Raw genomic sequence first — 15,075 nt, 5'->3', positions numbered from 1 at the left:
GCCACACCACAGCCACGCCACAGCCACGCCACAGCCGTGCCACAGCCATGCCACAGCCACGCCACAGCCGTGCCACAGCCGTGCCACAGCCGTGCCACAGCCACGCCACAGCCCTGCCACAGCCCTGCCACAGCCGTGCCACAGCCACGCCACAGCCGTGCCACAGCCCTGCCACAGCCACACCACAGCCACGCCACAGCCACACCACAGCCGTGCCACAGCCACACCACAGCCACACCACAGCCACACCACAGCCCTGCCACAGCCACACCACAGCCACACCACAGCCGTACCACAGCCACGCCACAGCCACACCACAGCCACGCCACAGCCACGCCACAGCCGTGCCACAGCCATGCCACAGCCACACCACAGCCACGCCACAGCCGTGCCACAGCCATGCCACAGCCACGCCACAGCCGTGCCACAGCCGTGCCACAGCCATGCCACAGCCACGCCACAGCCACGCCACAGCCGTGCCACAGCCATGCCACAGCCACGCCACAGCCGTGCCACAGCCGTGCCACAGCCACACCACAGCCACACCACAGCCGTGCCACAGCCGTGCCACAGCACAGCCGCCCGGCCCCGGCCGCCGTCATTTTTGGGTGTTGATCAGAGCAGCGGGCAGCCCCGCACCCGAGCTGGACATTTGATAGCTCCTCGGTGCTCCTCAGAGGCGTAAAATGGAGCGACGCTGGATTAGATGTACCTGCTGCCCTTGGCGAGCCCGGGGAGGTGCGGAGCTCGCCCTCCCGCCTCCGGCCCGCGGGCGCCCGGCGCCGTCGCCATGGCAACGGCCAGAAACAGCCATCCGCATGGAAACGGCCTTGCTGCGCCCGGCAGCCGGCGCGGGGAACGGCTCCGCTGCTGAGTTTGGAGAGCTGAAGGGCTCCAGCAGCCGCTGGGGAGCCCCGGCCCGTGCTGCGGCGCTGAACCCGTGTCCCGTGGGCTCCTGCAGCATCGGACCCCCCTCCCGAGGCACCCGTATGCGCCTGGAGCGTCTCCCGCTGGGAAGGGAGGGAAGGAGAGGAAAGGACTGGAAGGAAAGGAAAAAGGAAAGGAAATAGGAAAGGAAAAATAGGAGAGGAAAGGAAAAAGGAAAGTAAAGAGGAAAGGAAAGGAAAGGAAAGGAAAGGAAAGGAAAGGAAAGGAAAGGAAAGGGAAAAAGGAAAAAGGAAAGGAAAGAAAAGGGGAAAGGAAAAAGGAAAGGAAAAAGGAAAGGAAAGAAAAGGAAAGAAAAGGAAAGAAAAGGAAAGAAAAGGAAAGAAAAGGAAAGAAAAGGAAAGAAAAGGAAAGAAAAGGAAAGAAAAGAAAAGAAAAGAAAAGAAAAGAAAAGAAAAGAAAAGAAAAGAAAAGAAAAGAAAAGAAAAGAAAAGAAAAGAAAAGAAAAGAAAAGAAAAGAAAAGGAGAAATGAAAAAGGAAAGGAAAGGGGAAGGAAAAAAGGTAAGCAAAGAAAAGGGAAAGGGGATTTTCCTTGCTGCTGCCCTGTTTTGGTCTTGAGGCTGGTCCGAGGTCAGGGTAAGGACCAGATTAGCTGTGCTGCTGCTACCTGCAGCAGTGAAGGTAGGTCACTGGTTCAGCCCTGGCCAGTGAGTCCTTAATGCTTGTAAAATCCCTCTTTATAAGGGAGAAGGGGCTGCCAGCAGCCAAACAAGGTCTCCTGTAACATAGGGCAGACAAATGTTGTGTCGACAGTGGGATTGTGCAGCGCAGCCTGGACAGCAAAGTCCCAGTTAATCTCTTTTCATCCTGCCTCCTACCCCTTAAACCCCCAGACAATGACTATGCCCACGCTGGCTCCTTCCCCAGAGAGGGCTCAGATGTGGAGGAGATGTCAGTGCTGACCCACTGGCTCTGATAAGGTCTAGGCAGAGCAGCTCTGCCGTGCAGCTGCTTGAGACCCAGCAGGGCTTGTCCCAGTTTTGTGTGGCGCTGCTGACAGCACTGGTGCTCTTGGCTGCAGGAGCAGGAGGATGGGGATCTCTCCAGCCAGCTCCACTGCCTCTCTTGCAGGGGAAGAAGCCTCTCTTCAGTAAACAGGGCTGGTTTTACAACTGTGTCCAAGGACAGATCATTTCAGAGCATCTCGCAGTGCTGAAGCAGGCTGCATCCCAGCTGTTGGCATTACAGAGAAGCCCAGAGGGTTAATCACTCTAAAGTGATTAGCATTCCTAGGTTGGTTTGACCCTGGCAGCTCAGGAAATTGATAATTTACTTCTGTGGATTCGGCGGGACCAAAATGAACAGCTCCAGGTCTTGGCAAGGGCCTTCATGAGAGCCATGGCTGGCAATTAGGAGAGTTGTTTGCCTGCAGGCTGGTGCATGAAGAGATAAGAGTCCTATTTCACCACCTTATCTTGGGACCTGCTGAAGGGGCTGGGGGATGAAATATGTGTCTTTCTCCTGCCCAAGGCCTTAAGCTTTGTTTCCTGGAGACCTGTGTGCAGTGAGAAGCCTGGCCTGCTCCTGCACAGAGGAACAAGCAGAGGCAGAAGGGGCCAAAAGCTGGAGCCTTCAGCAGTGTGGCCAGGATGTGCAGGTGGGCAGTGATCCCAGCTGCTGCCCCTTCCAGAGTGGCTTTGCAAAATGAATCCTTAAGTGGCAAGGCACAGAGGAGGGATTTCACAGCCAGCTCAGAAGGGGAAGGAAGGTTTGGAGGAGTGTCATTGTTGCTTGGAGAGGCTCTGGAACAGTTTCTAAATACAGCTTTGGGAAAGTGTTCATGCCTTCTTTAAAATGGTGACATGAATGTCCCAAGGAGCTGGTTGTGTCTGCTTCCCAGTGAGGCCACCCCGTGCTTCTGACATGGAGGCCTGTCTGGGAGAACAGCAAAGGGGAGCACATCTAGCTGAGGTCTGGAGAGCCCTTCCCTACATCCCTCTAACCTGTTGGACTACCAACTGGTAGATTTTAGCCCTAGGATAGATTTTTTGGGGGGAGGGGATTAATGTTGTAATTTCTCTCCCTGCATTTTTCCCTCCTTTTTCCTGACTCACCTTTTCATTGCCCACATCCTCTCTCCCCATTCAGCCCTTCACCCCCAACCTTTTCTCCTTCCTACCTGCTTGCTTTAGAAAAGCCAGGCTGTGAAGCTGCTGCTGGGAGCAGCTATCCCAAGCAGTGGCTGTCAGGGCCCTGCAGCTGCTGGGAGGTTTGGGTCCAGGCGCACAGCCTCCAAGTCACAGCAGATGTGGGTGTAGGAAGAGAGTTCTGAGCTCCAGAGAAATGAAAGGACCCTGCCAAGTGGCACTGGAGCAGAGTGGGCTTGGAGAGCACAGCACAGGAGGTGTGAGTGGTTTCAGAAAACAGACACACACGGGGCTAGCATCAAGGTTTGGCTCCCCTCTGCACCTCCCCCAGAGGACCCCACAGCCCCGCTTCCCCTTGGATGCTATTAGGCAGTTCATTAGTAAAACCTCTGAGCAGTTCCCACTGCTGTTGAGTAGCCATTATTGCCTCTTGAGGGGAGAGGAGAGCATTAAACATACATAAAAACAATCTGAGAGTCCTTGATCTCTTTTTGGTCTGAGAGGTCATGGGCTGAGGTTGGAGAAGAGGGGCCGGGCAGGGACGCCAGGCAGGAGAGCAGCACCTTGGTTATCTGCCAGAGCCTGAGTGCAAAAACATAACCTGATTTGAACCCTGACTCCTCTGAGGCTCCTGAGGGGTGCTTTGGGGTTATAAACACCTCCTCCTCCCTGCACATCCCGAGGCAGCTATTCCTGCAGCAGAGGCAGAGCCGTCGAAAGCTGGGTGTCTGCCCCTGCCAGCTGCCCCCACAGCCCTGCTGCTCCACTTTAGCAGCACTGCAGGAGCTGGCCCCTGCCTCTTGCTTGCTTGTGTGTACAGTCAGCTGTGAGAGGACACTGCTATCACTTAATTAATGGTTTAATTGAATCTCAGAAAGGGATCGAAGCTGGCTGCCCGACTCTTGTCACTGAGATGCTCACATAAGAAACAGTAAATCACCAATTCAGCAGGTGAAGCTGCAGCTCTAGGTAAAAAGTCCTGGTTGCAGGGGCTAAGGGAATAATTCCTCTTTGCAGAATAACCTATTGTTAAGGAGAAGGCTGGGGGCTATTTTTCCAAGCCAGCAGGTGCCACCCCTGTGCAAGGGAAGGGTAACTGAGTTAGACTGAGTCCCCAAGGTGGTATGGCACTCGTTAAGGGCTAAACAGACCCAAGGCAGTATTTTCTGGTTTTCTGTGTTCTATCATTTTATCTGTACATCAGCAGACTGTTTCACTCCCTCTAAGATGGACAAAGGTCTATGTGGTGTTCTGAAACACAGAGCAAAACCCCAGAAAGCTCAGGGTGAACCAGGCTGAAGCTTTGTGGTCAGTAGTAGCTTCTGAGCTTGCTTCACAGAAAAAAAATCCACCAAAAACGCTTCTTTGAGAGCAGGGAATCAAAAGTTAGGATAGAGTGGGGAAAACAATGTCCCAAAGCAACAGGGAAGCCCAAAGGGCGAGGCGGGGTGTGGCCCTAACGAGGGTGCTAATGCTGGGGCCCTGCCACTGACAAAGGAATTGCTGCTCAGGAGGAACAGGAGCCAGTAGAAAATGGCATTTCACCTGGGCACCAAGAACAGCAATTAGAACTGGTGAACACCAGCGGCTGGCTACAGCCCAGGCACTTAATTAATAGCTTCATCTGAAGGGTAAGGAAATCATTAAGTGCTATCGGTGTCTATTAATTCCCTGCAAGATGAACAATAAAGGGGAGTTTTGAGACTCTTTTCACTGCGCAGGAAGGAGCCAGGAAGCCCCATGAGGCCTGCCCCTGAGATCTGGGCTGTGCTGCAGCATGGGCAGCTCATGCTGAGCATTCCCTTAGGCTTGGGGAAATCCCCTAAGGATTTATTCTCGTTCCTTTCTGATCGACTCACCTGCTTACTCTTCTCTGAATTTCAGAAGGACTGTAGATCTCTTCCCAACCTTATTTCTTTCAATTTGTTCCATCCTTCTCGTCTGACATGGGCACTTCTGCATTGATGCAAGGAGCAGCTTGTGGTAGAGAAGGGAAGTGTTTGGTTTTCCTCAGGGTGCTAGGCAGTATGCCACTGACAAGCCTCCCAGCATGGACTGGTGCTCCTCCTTGCTCAGGGCTGGCCACTGTGCTGGGCACAGAAACCAGTCAGCCTTGCTGCAAGGCACCTCAGTGTTCACACACACCTTCCCCAGCTACTCAGTTAACCTTTGCAATTTATAGCTAACCTGGGATCTTCTCCTTAAAACCAGGAGTATGGATTCACCAGCAGCTCAGCCACATTCTGGAGCAAGAAGGAAGCTCCTCCAGTGTCATACATCTATGGAAGAACCTCTCTTCCTTCCTGTCAAAACTGTGCCAGCTCAAGGAACTTCCCTTTGGAGTAAGGCAGGGGGTTCATCTGAGTCTTGTTTTCTTCTCTTCTGTCACGTGTAACTCACCAGGCTCTTCTAGGCAGGCTGATTTCTTTCGAAACCCGCCGCAGCCATTCAGCCCCACGAAGGAGGTTTGCTGCCTTGTTGCCATGGTACCCTTTCTCCAAAGAGGAAGGGAATACTTAATCATGCAATTTAGAAACTAAGGAGGAATGACAGAAAGAGAACAGAAAGGAAGATTCGGGGTTTGTGACAGAACTGCTGGCTGCACCGAAGTACACTGCTTACTGGTGAAATATGTGCCTGGTGCATGCTGTGTGTGGCTGGGGCTTCTCTGGCAGCTTGGATTTCAAGGAGGTGCCCTTTGCTGCACAGGGTGTCTCTGCCAGCCAGGACATCCCTAGCTAATCCTCCAGGGAGCCTCAGCTCTGCCTCCTTGGCAGAAATCCTCTCTGGGTGGAGATGAGGCGGCAATGATAGCCAACAGACCCATGACAAGCTCATGCTCTCTGTGGATATACAGAGGTACAGGTTGAGACTTCAGTTAAATCTCCTTGGTAGCATTTCCTTGTTCATCAGCCCTCCTAACCCCCTGCTTGCACTACCCAGTACCCCAGGAAACCCAGCTGCAGAGGCAGGAACAAAGAGATCACATCAGAAGTAGCAAGATCCCAGCCCCTTTAGGACAGGCATTTTCCATTCGCACAGCCAACTGCTCTGCAGGCCAGGGGGAAGGTGAAGAGTTACCCCAGCCTTTGTTTCCAAATGTGTACAGTGAGAGAAAGAGGGAAGGAAGGTGAGTGAGCCCACGCAGTTGTTATTGCAGCTGACCAGGACCTCAGGCTCCCCTTCCACCTCACCAGAGCAACAGCAGCACGGAGGGGTAGAGAGAGATATGTATGGTGGAAAAGAGCAGCTTGAGAGGCAATCACAATCCAAACTGCTTCTGGGAGCACAGCCCCAACATCTGTCAAGAGACCAACATTTTAATGAGCACGCTTTGTACATAGGAGGCTTTCCACTACAGGAGTCCACGTATTCCTGCTTTCACCACCACCGCCACCCATACTTTTACAGCCTAAGATGGTCTCTCTCCTCCAGGCTTCCTGCAGCAGGTATTTCCAGGGAGGGTGGGCTTTCAAGAGTCTGTCACTGGAGCAACATCCAATGCCATCCCTGTTGCATGAACTGCTGTTGAAAGCTGTGTCTCTCCTGCTCCCCCTTCCTCACATTCTCCTGGCTTTCCGCGGGCGGCAGCCGTTGTGTGGCACCGGCGTGTTGTCAGTGATGGAGATGACCTCCAGACCTCCCATGGTTAAACCCTTGATGGCAGCCTGAAAGAACAAGACAGCAGATGACACGCTGTTAGCAACACACTGACCAGCAGAGGAGTGAAAAAGCTGAGGGGAAAATGGTCCCCCATCAAAAAAAAAGTCAACTTGTTCCAATGGTTCTGCTCTGTAATTATCTTAGAAGTCATTTGTATCAGCCCAGTTTAAACCTGTCTGTCTGCTCCAGTCCTTTCATCAGCATTCCCACCGATTTTCCTGCTTCAGTTGGAAGAAGCCCCCAACACAGCTTCTATTCTGCCTCCAAAGTGCTGTCACTCTTAACATTCTGATGAGTCTAACGTTTCATTATTAGGCACTGGAGTGATAAATTCTTTACATCATCTTCAGAATAAACCAATTTAATCATTGTAGTCACAAGACCAGCCTGGATTTCTGATTCTGTCATTTCAAAAAGCCTGGCTGATGCCCAAGAAAGAAAAAATATGACAAGCAACTGTGACACATACTTTGCGTCCTGGTCCCAGTCCTTTCACCATCACTCGGACGTGCAGTACCCCCTTCCCTCGGGCTTTCTGCAAAAACACCAGCTGGTTAGTGTTCCCTTTGGTTAAACTGCTGCTGCTCTGGCTCCCCTGGAGCCTTCCAGTCCCTTTTGACCCAGTGTCATAGTGGAAATAGAGAGTAGTAATGGATATGGAAGACAAATATGGGGATTATTGCCCAAAGATGAGATGAGGAGGCCTGGATGCAGCCATGGCAGTTTCAAGAGAACTTCTGTGCTAGGCTGTCAGCTCTGCACACAGAGAAAGCTGTAAGATCAAACTATCTGTGACCCAAACCCAGGGCAGAGAATGGCAGATCCACAGATACGTGACTGAACTGGCAAGGGACTAACTCAAAGCTGTTTTCCCTTCCCCAAGTGCAGCGACTTCTGCCATCGGTGGACTCTTTCCAGAGGGTAAATGAAAAAAGCAGGCGAGCTTTCTGTTTGCTGTGCAGGAGTCCACACCTTCAGTGCAAAAATTCTAGGGGCTTGCAAATTGAAGCTGCATACCTCCTGCTGTAAAGCGTAGCCGTGCTGCCACCACGTGGAAGCAGCACCTCGGGATCTCTCATTGCCTGTCTTCAGGTGCAAGTCATGTACTAACAACTTGATCAGCGACTGAATCGACCTGGTCTGGCAGAGCTGTGCAGCTATTACGAGGCTCTGATGAGCACAGATTAATAGTGAAGATGTTCTTATAGTCCTCTGAGTCAACCACAATAAGCTGCTGGCCAGCAGTGGCACTGAACACCTCTGACATGAAAGGCTGGAGCGAGTTCCACCTCATTTAGGATGAGGGTTTTCAGTTTAACCTCGCCTCATTCTGTGGTAATGAGGATGGTGACACAGCCAGCCTCATCTTCTCCTGCCACCTGAACACTCACATGGTGGTTTAGACACAATTACAATAATCTGTATGCAGCTGGAAACTACCCATGCTATGGCATCACCTTCTCTGACTGGAACTGCTGGCAGCAGCTCAGTTCTCCTGTGGCAGAGGGCAAATATAAAACATTCAGGCAGTAATTACAGCCCCTTCTCAGTCCTCTACAATGCAAAAAAATGAATGGCTGCTGATCCAGGGGCTACATTTCCAAAATGGCTGAGAGATGTTCACTTAGAAAGAAAAAGGAGCTATGCAAACTGGAGCTAGCAAGGGACAGGCTCTAAATTGCATTCCCCATTGCAATAAAACATACCTGCACAGCTGAGTTCAGCCCCTGGGGGTTTCTACCTGCTCTGTGTGTGTGAAGATGTGCAGTGTATCAGGTGAAGCTGGGGAAGTTGTCAGCTAACAGCAGTGTGCTGCTGGGGGGCTCACAGCAGAGATGGGGAGAAGGGGAGAGTGCCCTGAGTGCAGACCCACCACTGCTGCCGCCATGGCCGCTGTCTGTGCCGCGATGGCAGTTCCCTTCTTGGCATTCTGGAAGCCTTCCGTGCCGCAGGACGTATGGGCGTACGTACTGTTGTCAAAGCTGACCACCTGCACGTGGGTGCTACAGAAAGACAAGCACGACAGAAAGCAGCAAAGGCACACAGCTTTCATCTCTAGTTTCTTCTTGCTTGCCACAGGACTCCCGTCTCCCTTCTCCAAAGCCACACCAGCTCAGCGCTTGCTTTTGGGGTATCCCACTTCCAGGAACCCGCTGCTGACACCTCCCAGCACCGACCTTCTGGTCACCCCAGAGAATCTCAGCGAGGTGGCTAAACCTTTCTGGGTAAGCTGTGCTTTCTGCAGGTACACCTCAGCCCTTTCACACCCACCTCTCACTGGGAGCATTTTATTTCTTCCGTTTAGTAAAAGAAAATATATCCACACAACACTTCTAGGGCTTGGAAGAGCTTTAAGAAACAGTAAAATATCACACCAGGGATCACTAATGAAACAACTGTTTCCCATGGAGAGTATGACAGTTCTTTCAACAGCTGTACAGCAACAGTGCTAGAGCAGAGGACTGGGAGCAGCCTGCCAGTAAAGCCATCAGCATCCAATTATTCCTATCAGAATGTAGCCAAAACATGTAACAACAACCTTATTGCTGTTAAAGACACTATAAGGACAGTTCTGCTTCCTGAGAGCTGAGAGGTTTGAATTCAGTATTATCTTCCCAGCCATAAACACTGCTCTCCTGGCTTTTTTAACTTGAGCCTTTTCATCAAAACAATGTCTGGCCAAAGCCTGGGTATGCTGTAAGCTTTAATTTCGCATGAGACTGGGAATGAGTCACAGAATGGTTGGGGTTGGAAGGGACCTCTAGAGATCATCCAGCTCAACCACCTGCTAAAGCAGATTCCCCTAGACCGGGTCACACGGGACAATGTCCAGGAGGGTTTGGAAACCTCCAGAGCAGGAGACTCCACACCCTCCCTGGGGAGCCTGTGCCAGGGCTCCCTCACCTCAACAACAAAGAAGTCTTTTTGTGTGTCTAAGTGGAACTTTTTCTGTTCCAGCTTATGTCCATTAACTCTTGTCTTGTTATTAGACACCACAGGAAGAAGCATCAACCCATCTTGCTGACACTCACTCTTTAGGTACTTATAACTATTGATGAGGCTCCCCATCATCAGTGAAGCAGCTCATTTGCTTACTTGTTGTATGTAGCTTTGATGTGAGCTATTGGGATCTCTTCATAGGTCTTTCCATCCCATCTCATGGAGTTCCTCTGAAGGATTAAAGGGCTGGGGAGCAAAAACAAGAGTTACCAGGCACTCGCCTCTTAAATTCTGCAAAGTTTTATTTCATATTGGGAAAGACTGAAAGGATCAAGACTCCAAAAGACACCACAAGCTGTGTTTGTGATTGAGTCGAGTCACTTCCTTTCTTTCCTCAGCTGAAAAAACACGGAAGGTGATAAAACTTCCCACCGAGAAGCAAGGATCTGGTGAAGGGTATGGAGAACAAGCCCGAGTGGCTGAGGGAACTGGGGGTGTTGAGTCTGTAGAAGAGGCTGAGGGGAGACATGATCTCTGCAACTACCCGAAAGGACGGTGTAGTGAGGTGGGGGTTGGTCTCTTCTCCCCAGTAATGAAGAGGAAACGATTTCGAGTTGTGCCAGGGGAGGAAGAGCTTTTTCATGGAGGGTTATTATGCACTGGCACAGGCTGCCCAGGGAAGTGGTGGAGTCCCCATCCCTGGAAGCATTTTAAAGACACAGTGAGGTGCTGAGGGACACGGTTTAGTGCTGGGCTTAGCAGCGTGAGGTGACAGGCTGGATCTGATGATATTAAAGGTCTTTTCCAACCGAAAGGACCGTACAGCACGACACTCCCCCCCCGGGCCGGGCCGGGCCGGCTCACCTCAGGTCGGTCGCACTCTGCCTCTCCGCCTCCACCTCCTCCTTCCCCGCCTTGGCCTTCGCAGCGTCCTGCAGGCTCCGGGGGCCGGTCCGCAGGCTGCGGCAAAAGGCGGCGGCCGGGACCCTGCGGGAAGGAAACGGGCCTCGGTTGGGGGTGGCGGAGGACGGGGTGGCGTGGGGGCAGCCGCAAACTCAGCAGCGCTGAGACCCAGCGCGGCCTCCCGTGCCCGCCGCCACAGCGGGGACGGAAAGCGGATTCTGTGTCCTTGTCCCCGTCCCTCCCCGGCTCCAGTTCCCGCTCCCTCCGCTCACCCCCAGGCCGCTCCGAGCAGCCGTTGCCAAGCGACCGCCATTACCGGCCTCAATGGCGGCCGCCGCGGAGGGCGCCGGGAAGGAGGGAGGAGGAGGAAGAGGAAGATGAAAAGATGGCGGCGCTCAGGGGACCGGCGGCGTGTTGGGGCCGGCGGTTCTGTACCGCCGCCGCGCCCCGGCCGTGGCGGCTCTTTGGGGCCATGTGCCTGTTGAGGCTGCCCCGCATCACGCAGCCCCTCGAGAAGGAGGAGGAAGAGATGGCGGCCCTCATGGAGCAGGTAGAAGGAGGGGTGGGATGCAAGGGCGAGCATTCCGAGGGGCTGGCCGCGGCTGCCAGCCCCGAGGAGAGGGTGTCAGGCCAAGGTCTGAGAGAACCCGATGGCGTTTTGCTTATTCTCTGCGTCGCCTTCCCAGATAGAGCTGGAGAAAAGCCACTATTCGGATCACGAAATCCGTAAGCTGGAGGAAGAGGAGCAGCTCAAAAGGAGGAAGGAGAGCGCGTACGATGAAGATGAAGCTCCCAGCAAAACAGTCATCATGGCTCAGGACCTGGAGGATAAGTGGGAACAGAAGCTGCAGCAGTTTCAGGCTGCCCCGCGGATAACAGGTACTCTGGGCTGAGTCCTGGCTGTTTGCAAATGTACGAGGAGTTAACCGGCTGAATTAAGTGTTAATTAACTGGCTGAATCACTGTTCCCACCCTGGGAAGATATGTGTTGTACAACTTGCCAGAGTGAAAGGATGGAAAGGGACGTTGTTTTCAGATGAGAAAGGTATTTGGTTTCTTGGTTTCCAGGCTCAGCCTAGCCCTGGTGTTGGGTTTTTGTCAGGGTTGGAGATCTAGGCTGCTTGCTATAAATCCCTCTGGAAAGGAAACAGTTGGGTGTAGCAGTGGGTTCCAGCTGCATCCTGCACTGGTGTCCACAGTGACTGAGAGCATTGCATAGAGTCATGGAATGGTGGGAGCTGGAAGGGACATCTAGGGCTCACCCAGCCCAACCCCCTGCTAAAGCAGGTTCCCCTTGATCAGGTCACCCAGAAATGCATCCAGGTGGGTTTGGAATTCTCCAGAGCAGAAGACTCCACACCCTCCCTGGGCAGCCTGAGCCAGGGCTCCCTCACCTCAGCAACAAAGAATTTCCTTGTTTTTAAGAGGAACTTTTTGTGTTCCAGCTTATGTCCATTACCCCTTGTAACACTGGGGACACTACAGAAAAAAGTGGTGCCCCATCCTCCTGACGCCCAAACTTTAGGTACTTGTAAGTGTTGATGAGATCCCCTCTGAGTCTTCTCCAGACTAAACAGCCTCAGTTCCCACAGCCTTTCCTCATAAGGAAGATGCTCTAGTCGCTTGATCATCTTGGTGGCCCTGTGCTGGACTCTGTCCCGCTTGAGCTGGGGAGCCCAGCACTGGACACAAGACTCCAGATGAGGCCTCACCAGGGCAGAGTAGAGGGGGAGCAGAACCTCCCTTGACCTGCTGGCCACACTCTTCTTAATACATCCCAGGACACCGTTGGCCTTCTTGGCCACGAGGGCACATCGCTGGCTCATGTTCAGTTTGTTGCTAACCAGGACTCCCAGGTCCCTCTGTCTGGATTTTTCCCATGTGTCCATGTTCGTGTGCTGTTCCTGGAAGGGTGTGAGATGCAGAGGGCTGATGAGTCGGGAGGAAAGGTGGTCAGAGCAGTGCTGCCAGGAGACTTTGTCCAGCATGTGTTGTGTTTTGGCAGATGCTGATAAAAACGACGACCGGACGTCGTTGAACAGGAAGCTGGACAGTAACCTGCTGCTTCTGGTGAAACACAAAATCGGTAACCAGGAGCTGTGGCTCCTGCCTCAAGCGGAATGGCAGCCTGGAGAGACGCTGCGAAGTACGGCTGAGCGAGCTATGGCTACGTTTTTGGGTGGGTAGTTTGCTGTGTGCCTGGCCCTCCCTTCTCTTTGTCCCAGTGGTTTTCTTCCTGTGCCCTGTCTGAGGGATGCTTGTCAGCTGCTGTAGTGAAATTGCCTCCCATCCGCTGGGAAAAGGTGTTTGATGGCAGAGATGGAGCTCAACGAGATGGATGAGCTTTCTGGCTTCAGGCAGCTGCAGTGTTGGGTCTAGTCTGTATGGTCTGGTGTTGGAGCATTGCCAGATGCCCCCTGAATGGTCTAGGCTTGCTCCAGGTGTATGGCTTCTCTTTCCCCCTTGTCACCCTGCAGCAGCTTTTGTGGCAAACCCACGTGTCCTTGCTTTTCACTGTGGGTTGGCAAGGCTTGAGACCCTCTCCCTCCCTGTCTCCTGAGAGCACTCACTGGACTCCAGACAAGTTGTTCTGTCATGAAAAAAGGTTTTCAATTGGGCGATATTTCTGCTAAGAAGAAAGAGCAGTCAGTCTGAACCAGACACAAGGAGTGGCTTGTGATGCCGTTTTGTAGCTGCAGTAGAGCAGTTCCTGTTGCTCTGTGTGTTCTTATGTTGTGTTTTCTTCCTCTTGCACTGGGGTCCTGCAGGAGATCACATTCAAGCCAAAATCCTGGGGAACGCGCCCTATGGGATTTACAAGTATAAATTCCCCAGGGCCATCAGGACTGAGGATAACGTGGGAGCCAAAGTATTCTTCTTCAAGGCCTTCCTCCAGAGCACTGATCTGTCCCAGGCAGAGCTGAAGGAAGATCACCTGTGGGTCACAAAGGCTGAACTGGGAGATTACTTGAAGTCGGAATACCTGAAAAAAGTCAATCGATTCCTTCTGGACTTGTAAGCGATGGCTGTGCTCCAGCAGATGAGGAAAGTGTGGGATGCAGCCCCAGGGAGGAGCACAGCTGCTGCTTTGCATGGTCTCTGTGTCTGAGATGGTAACTCAGGCTCTGGAGGATAATCTGCCTTTGCCTTATTTCCCAGTTCTCTTCACCGGCCTGTACTGAATAAATATTAAACTCCCTTATACTCAGAAGTGAAGCTCTCCTGAGGGAGTTCTTTGCTCTTGTTGAATCCTCCTCCACCTCTTCTGGAAATGCATGTTGTGATCCTCCCCTCTCCCAAGTGTGTGGTTCCCTGGGGCTGTGCTGCTCAGGAGGCTCACTGTCCTCACCAGACTCCTGTTGCTCCTGTGCAGGGGCTAACGCTTGTCTCTGCCACCTGCTCTTTCCTAACAGCAGTGCTGGAGGGTTACCTGTGTGTCCAGGTGGGAACAGCCACTTCTGGACACAGTGCTGGGCAAGCTGGGTGTATGGAGAGATGGAAACTGGGATGTTGACAGTTTTTATTACCATTTAATCTGTGTGGGACCTGCCTCTGGCCTGGACTCTGTGATCCACAGAGGGTGTGGATGAGTGCTACTTTCCCACCCATGCTGCCCTCCTCCTGAGCCTCAGACTATTGTAACAGACACTGCAGGAAGGTAACACCTAAGCAGCAGCTCTCTGTCTGAACTGGGAGGCTAAGTTTTCCTGGTGGCTGCTCTGTCCTTGCTGCCTCCTGGGAGCAGCCTCAGAGGTGGCTCTGGGGAATTCTTGGCTCTCATTCCCAGCGTGTTAGGCCAGCACCCCTAACCCAGCCCAGCCAGCTCTGCCCTGGGTAACCTGACCATATTACCCCAATTTCTTTATTAGAACATATATCCTGGGCTTGTGTGGTGCTGTCTCACCTCTCTGGAGCCACATCTATTTCTTGGAGGGTTTTTTTCTGGTTGTAAATGTTGCTGTTTGGTAGTCAGAGTGTGGGCCAGTGCTGGCTGGACCTTGCAGAGAATCAACCTTCTTTGGGAGCAGGGAGAGAGGGAGGAAATAGCTGTCATTAATCATCAGGAGAGAGCTCAGCCTCCAGAGGTGGAACTGGAGATTGCTATATGTATTTTATCAATCCTTTGGGAGCTGTTGAGCTGCAAGCCTCAAATTAAAGCTATCCTTAATCACTCCACAAGCCATGGGGGTGGTGGGGGGGATAGTACAGCAGCCTTCCATTTTCTGACAGTGGGCAGTTCAGGAGCTGCAGGCTTGCCATAAATTACCAGCAAAACAAAACTTGGTTTCTCAAAGCCCCCTTGCAGGCCTGGCAAGGAGGCTGTGTCTGAAACAAAGAGCACTGGCAAGGAGGAAATAATTGTGGAGCAAAATACGTACTTGAAAAGCTGCAGATTTTTTTTGGCCGCTGTCTGAGCTCAACACTGCTGAAGGGGAGACTGTTGCCTTCTCCAGGACTGAAAGCTCCTGCAGAGGGGAGAGGAGTGCGCTGTGGGCAGTGTCTGTGCTGACAGGGGTGTAGCTTCCTCCAGCAGTG

The 15,075-nt window shown here is 52.5% G+C and overlaps 2 protein-coding genes across 3 annotated transcripts; one reads left to right on the top strand and one right to left on the bottom strand.

Annotated features, from left to right (window-relative positions):
- Positions 1–6,333: 6,333 nt before the first annotated feature.
- MRPS11 (mitochondrial ribosomal protein S11) lies at positions 6,334–10,907 on the bottom strand. 2 transcript variants are annotated; one of them, XM_062000205.1, is made up of 5 exons: positions 10,812–10,907; positions 10,501–10,623; positions 8,570–8,699; positions 7,166–7,231; positions 6,334–6,701 (listed from the first exon to the last, which is right to left on the bottom strand). In XM_062000205.1, exons 1-5 carry the CDS (start codon positions 10,850–10,852, stop codon positions 6,594–6,596), a joined length of 468 nt encoding a protein of 155 aa, XP_061856189.1. In that variant the 5' UTR covers positions 10,853–10,907; the 3' UTR covers positions 6,334–6,593. The 2 variants fall into 2 exon arrangements, with proteins under 2 accessions (XP_061856189.1, XP_061856188.1); XM_062000204.1 differs by lacking the exon at positions 7,166–7,231 and adding an exon at positions 9,793–9,882 and having other exon boundaries at positions 10,812–10,906.
- MRPL46 (mitochondrial ribosomal protein L46) lies at positions 10,465–13,750 on the top strand. Its single transcript, XM_062000203.1, has 4 exons — positions 10,465–11,089; positions 11,226–11,418; positions 12,545–12,718; positions 13,308–13,750. The coding sequence occupies exons 1-4, from the start codon at positions 10,925–10,927 to the stop codon at positions 13,556–13,558; spliced, it is 783 nt and encodes a 260-aa protein (XP_061856187.1). The 5' UTR covers positions 10,465–10,924; the 3' UTR covers positions 13,559–13,750.
- The last annotated feature ends 1,325 nt before the right edge of the window (positions 13,751–15,075 follow it).

The sequence above is a fragment of the Colius striatus genome, chromosome 7, assembly GCF_028858725.1.
Source record: "Colius striatus isolate bColStr4 chromosome 7, bColStr4.1.hap1, whole genome shotgun sequence".
In the NCBI taxonomy this organism is placed as follows: domain Eukaryota; kingdom Metazoa; phylum Chordata; class Aves; order Coliiformes; family Coliidae; genus Colius; species Colius striatus.
The sequence above is the reverse complement of the archived record's forward strand: the minus strand, read 5'-3'. Positions and strand labels throughout refer to the sequence as shown.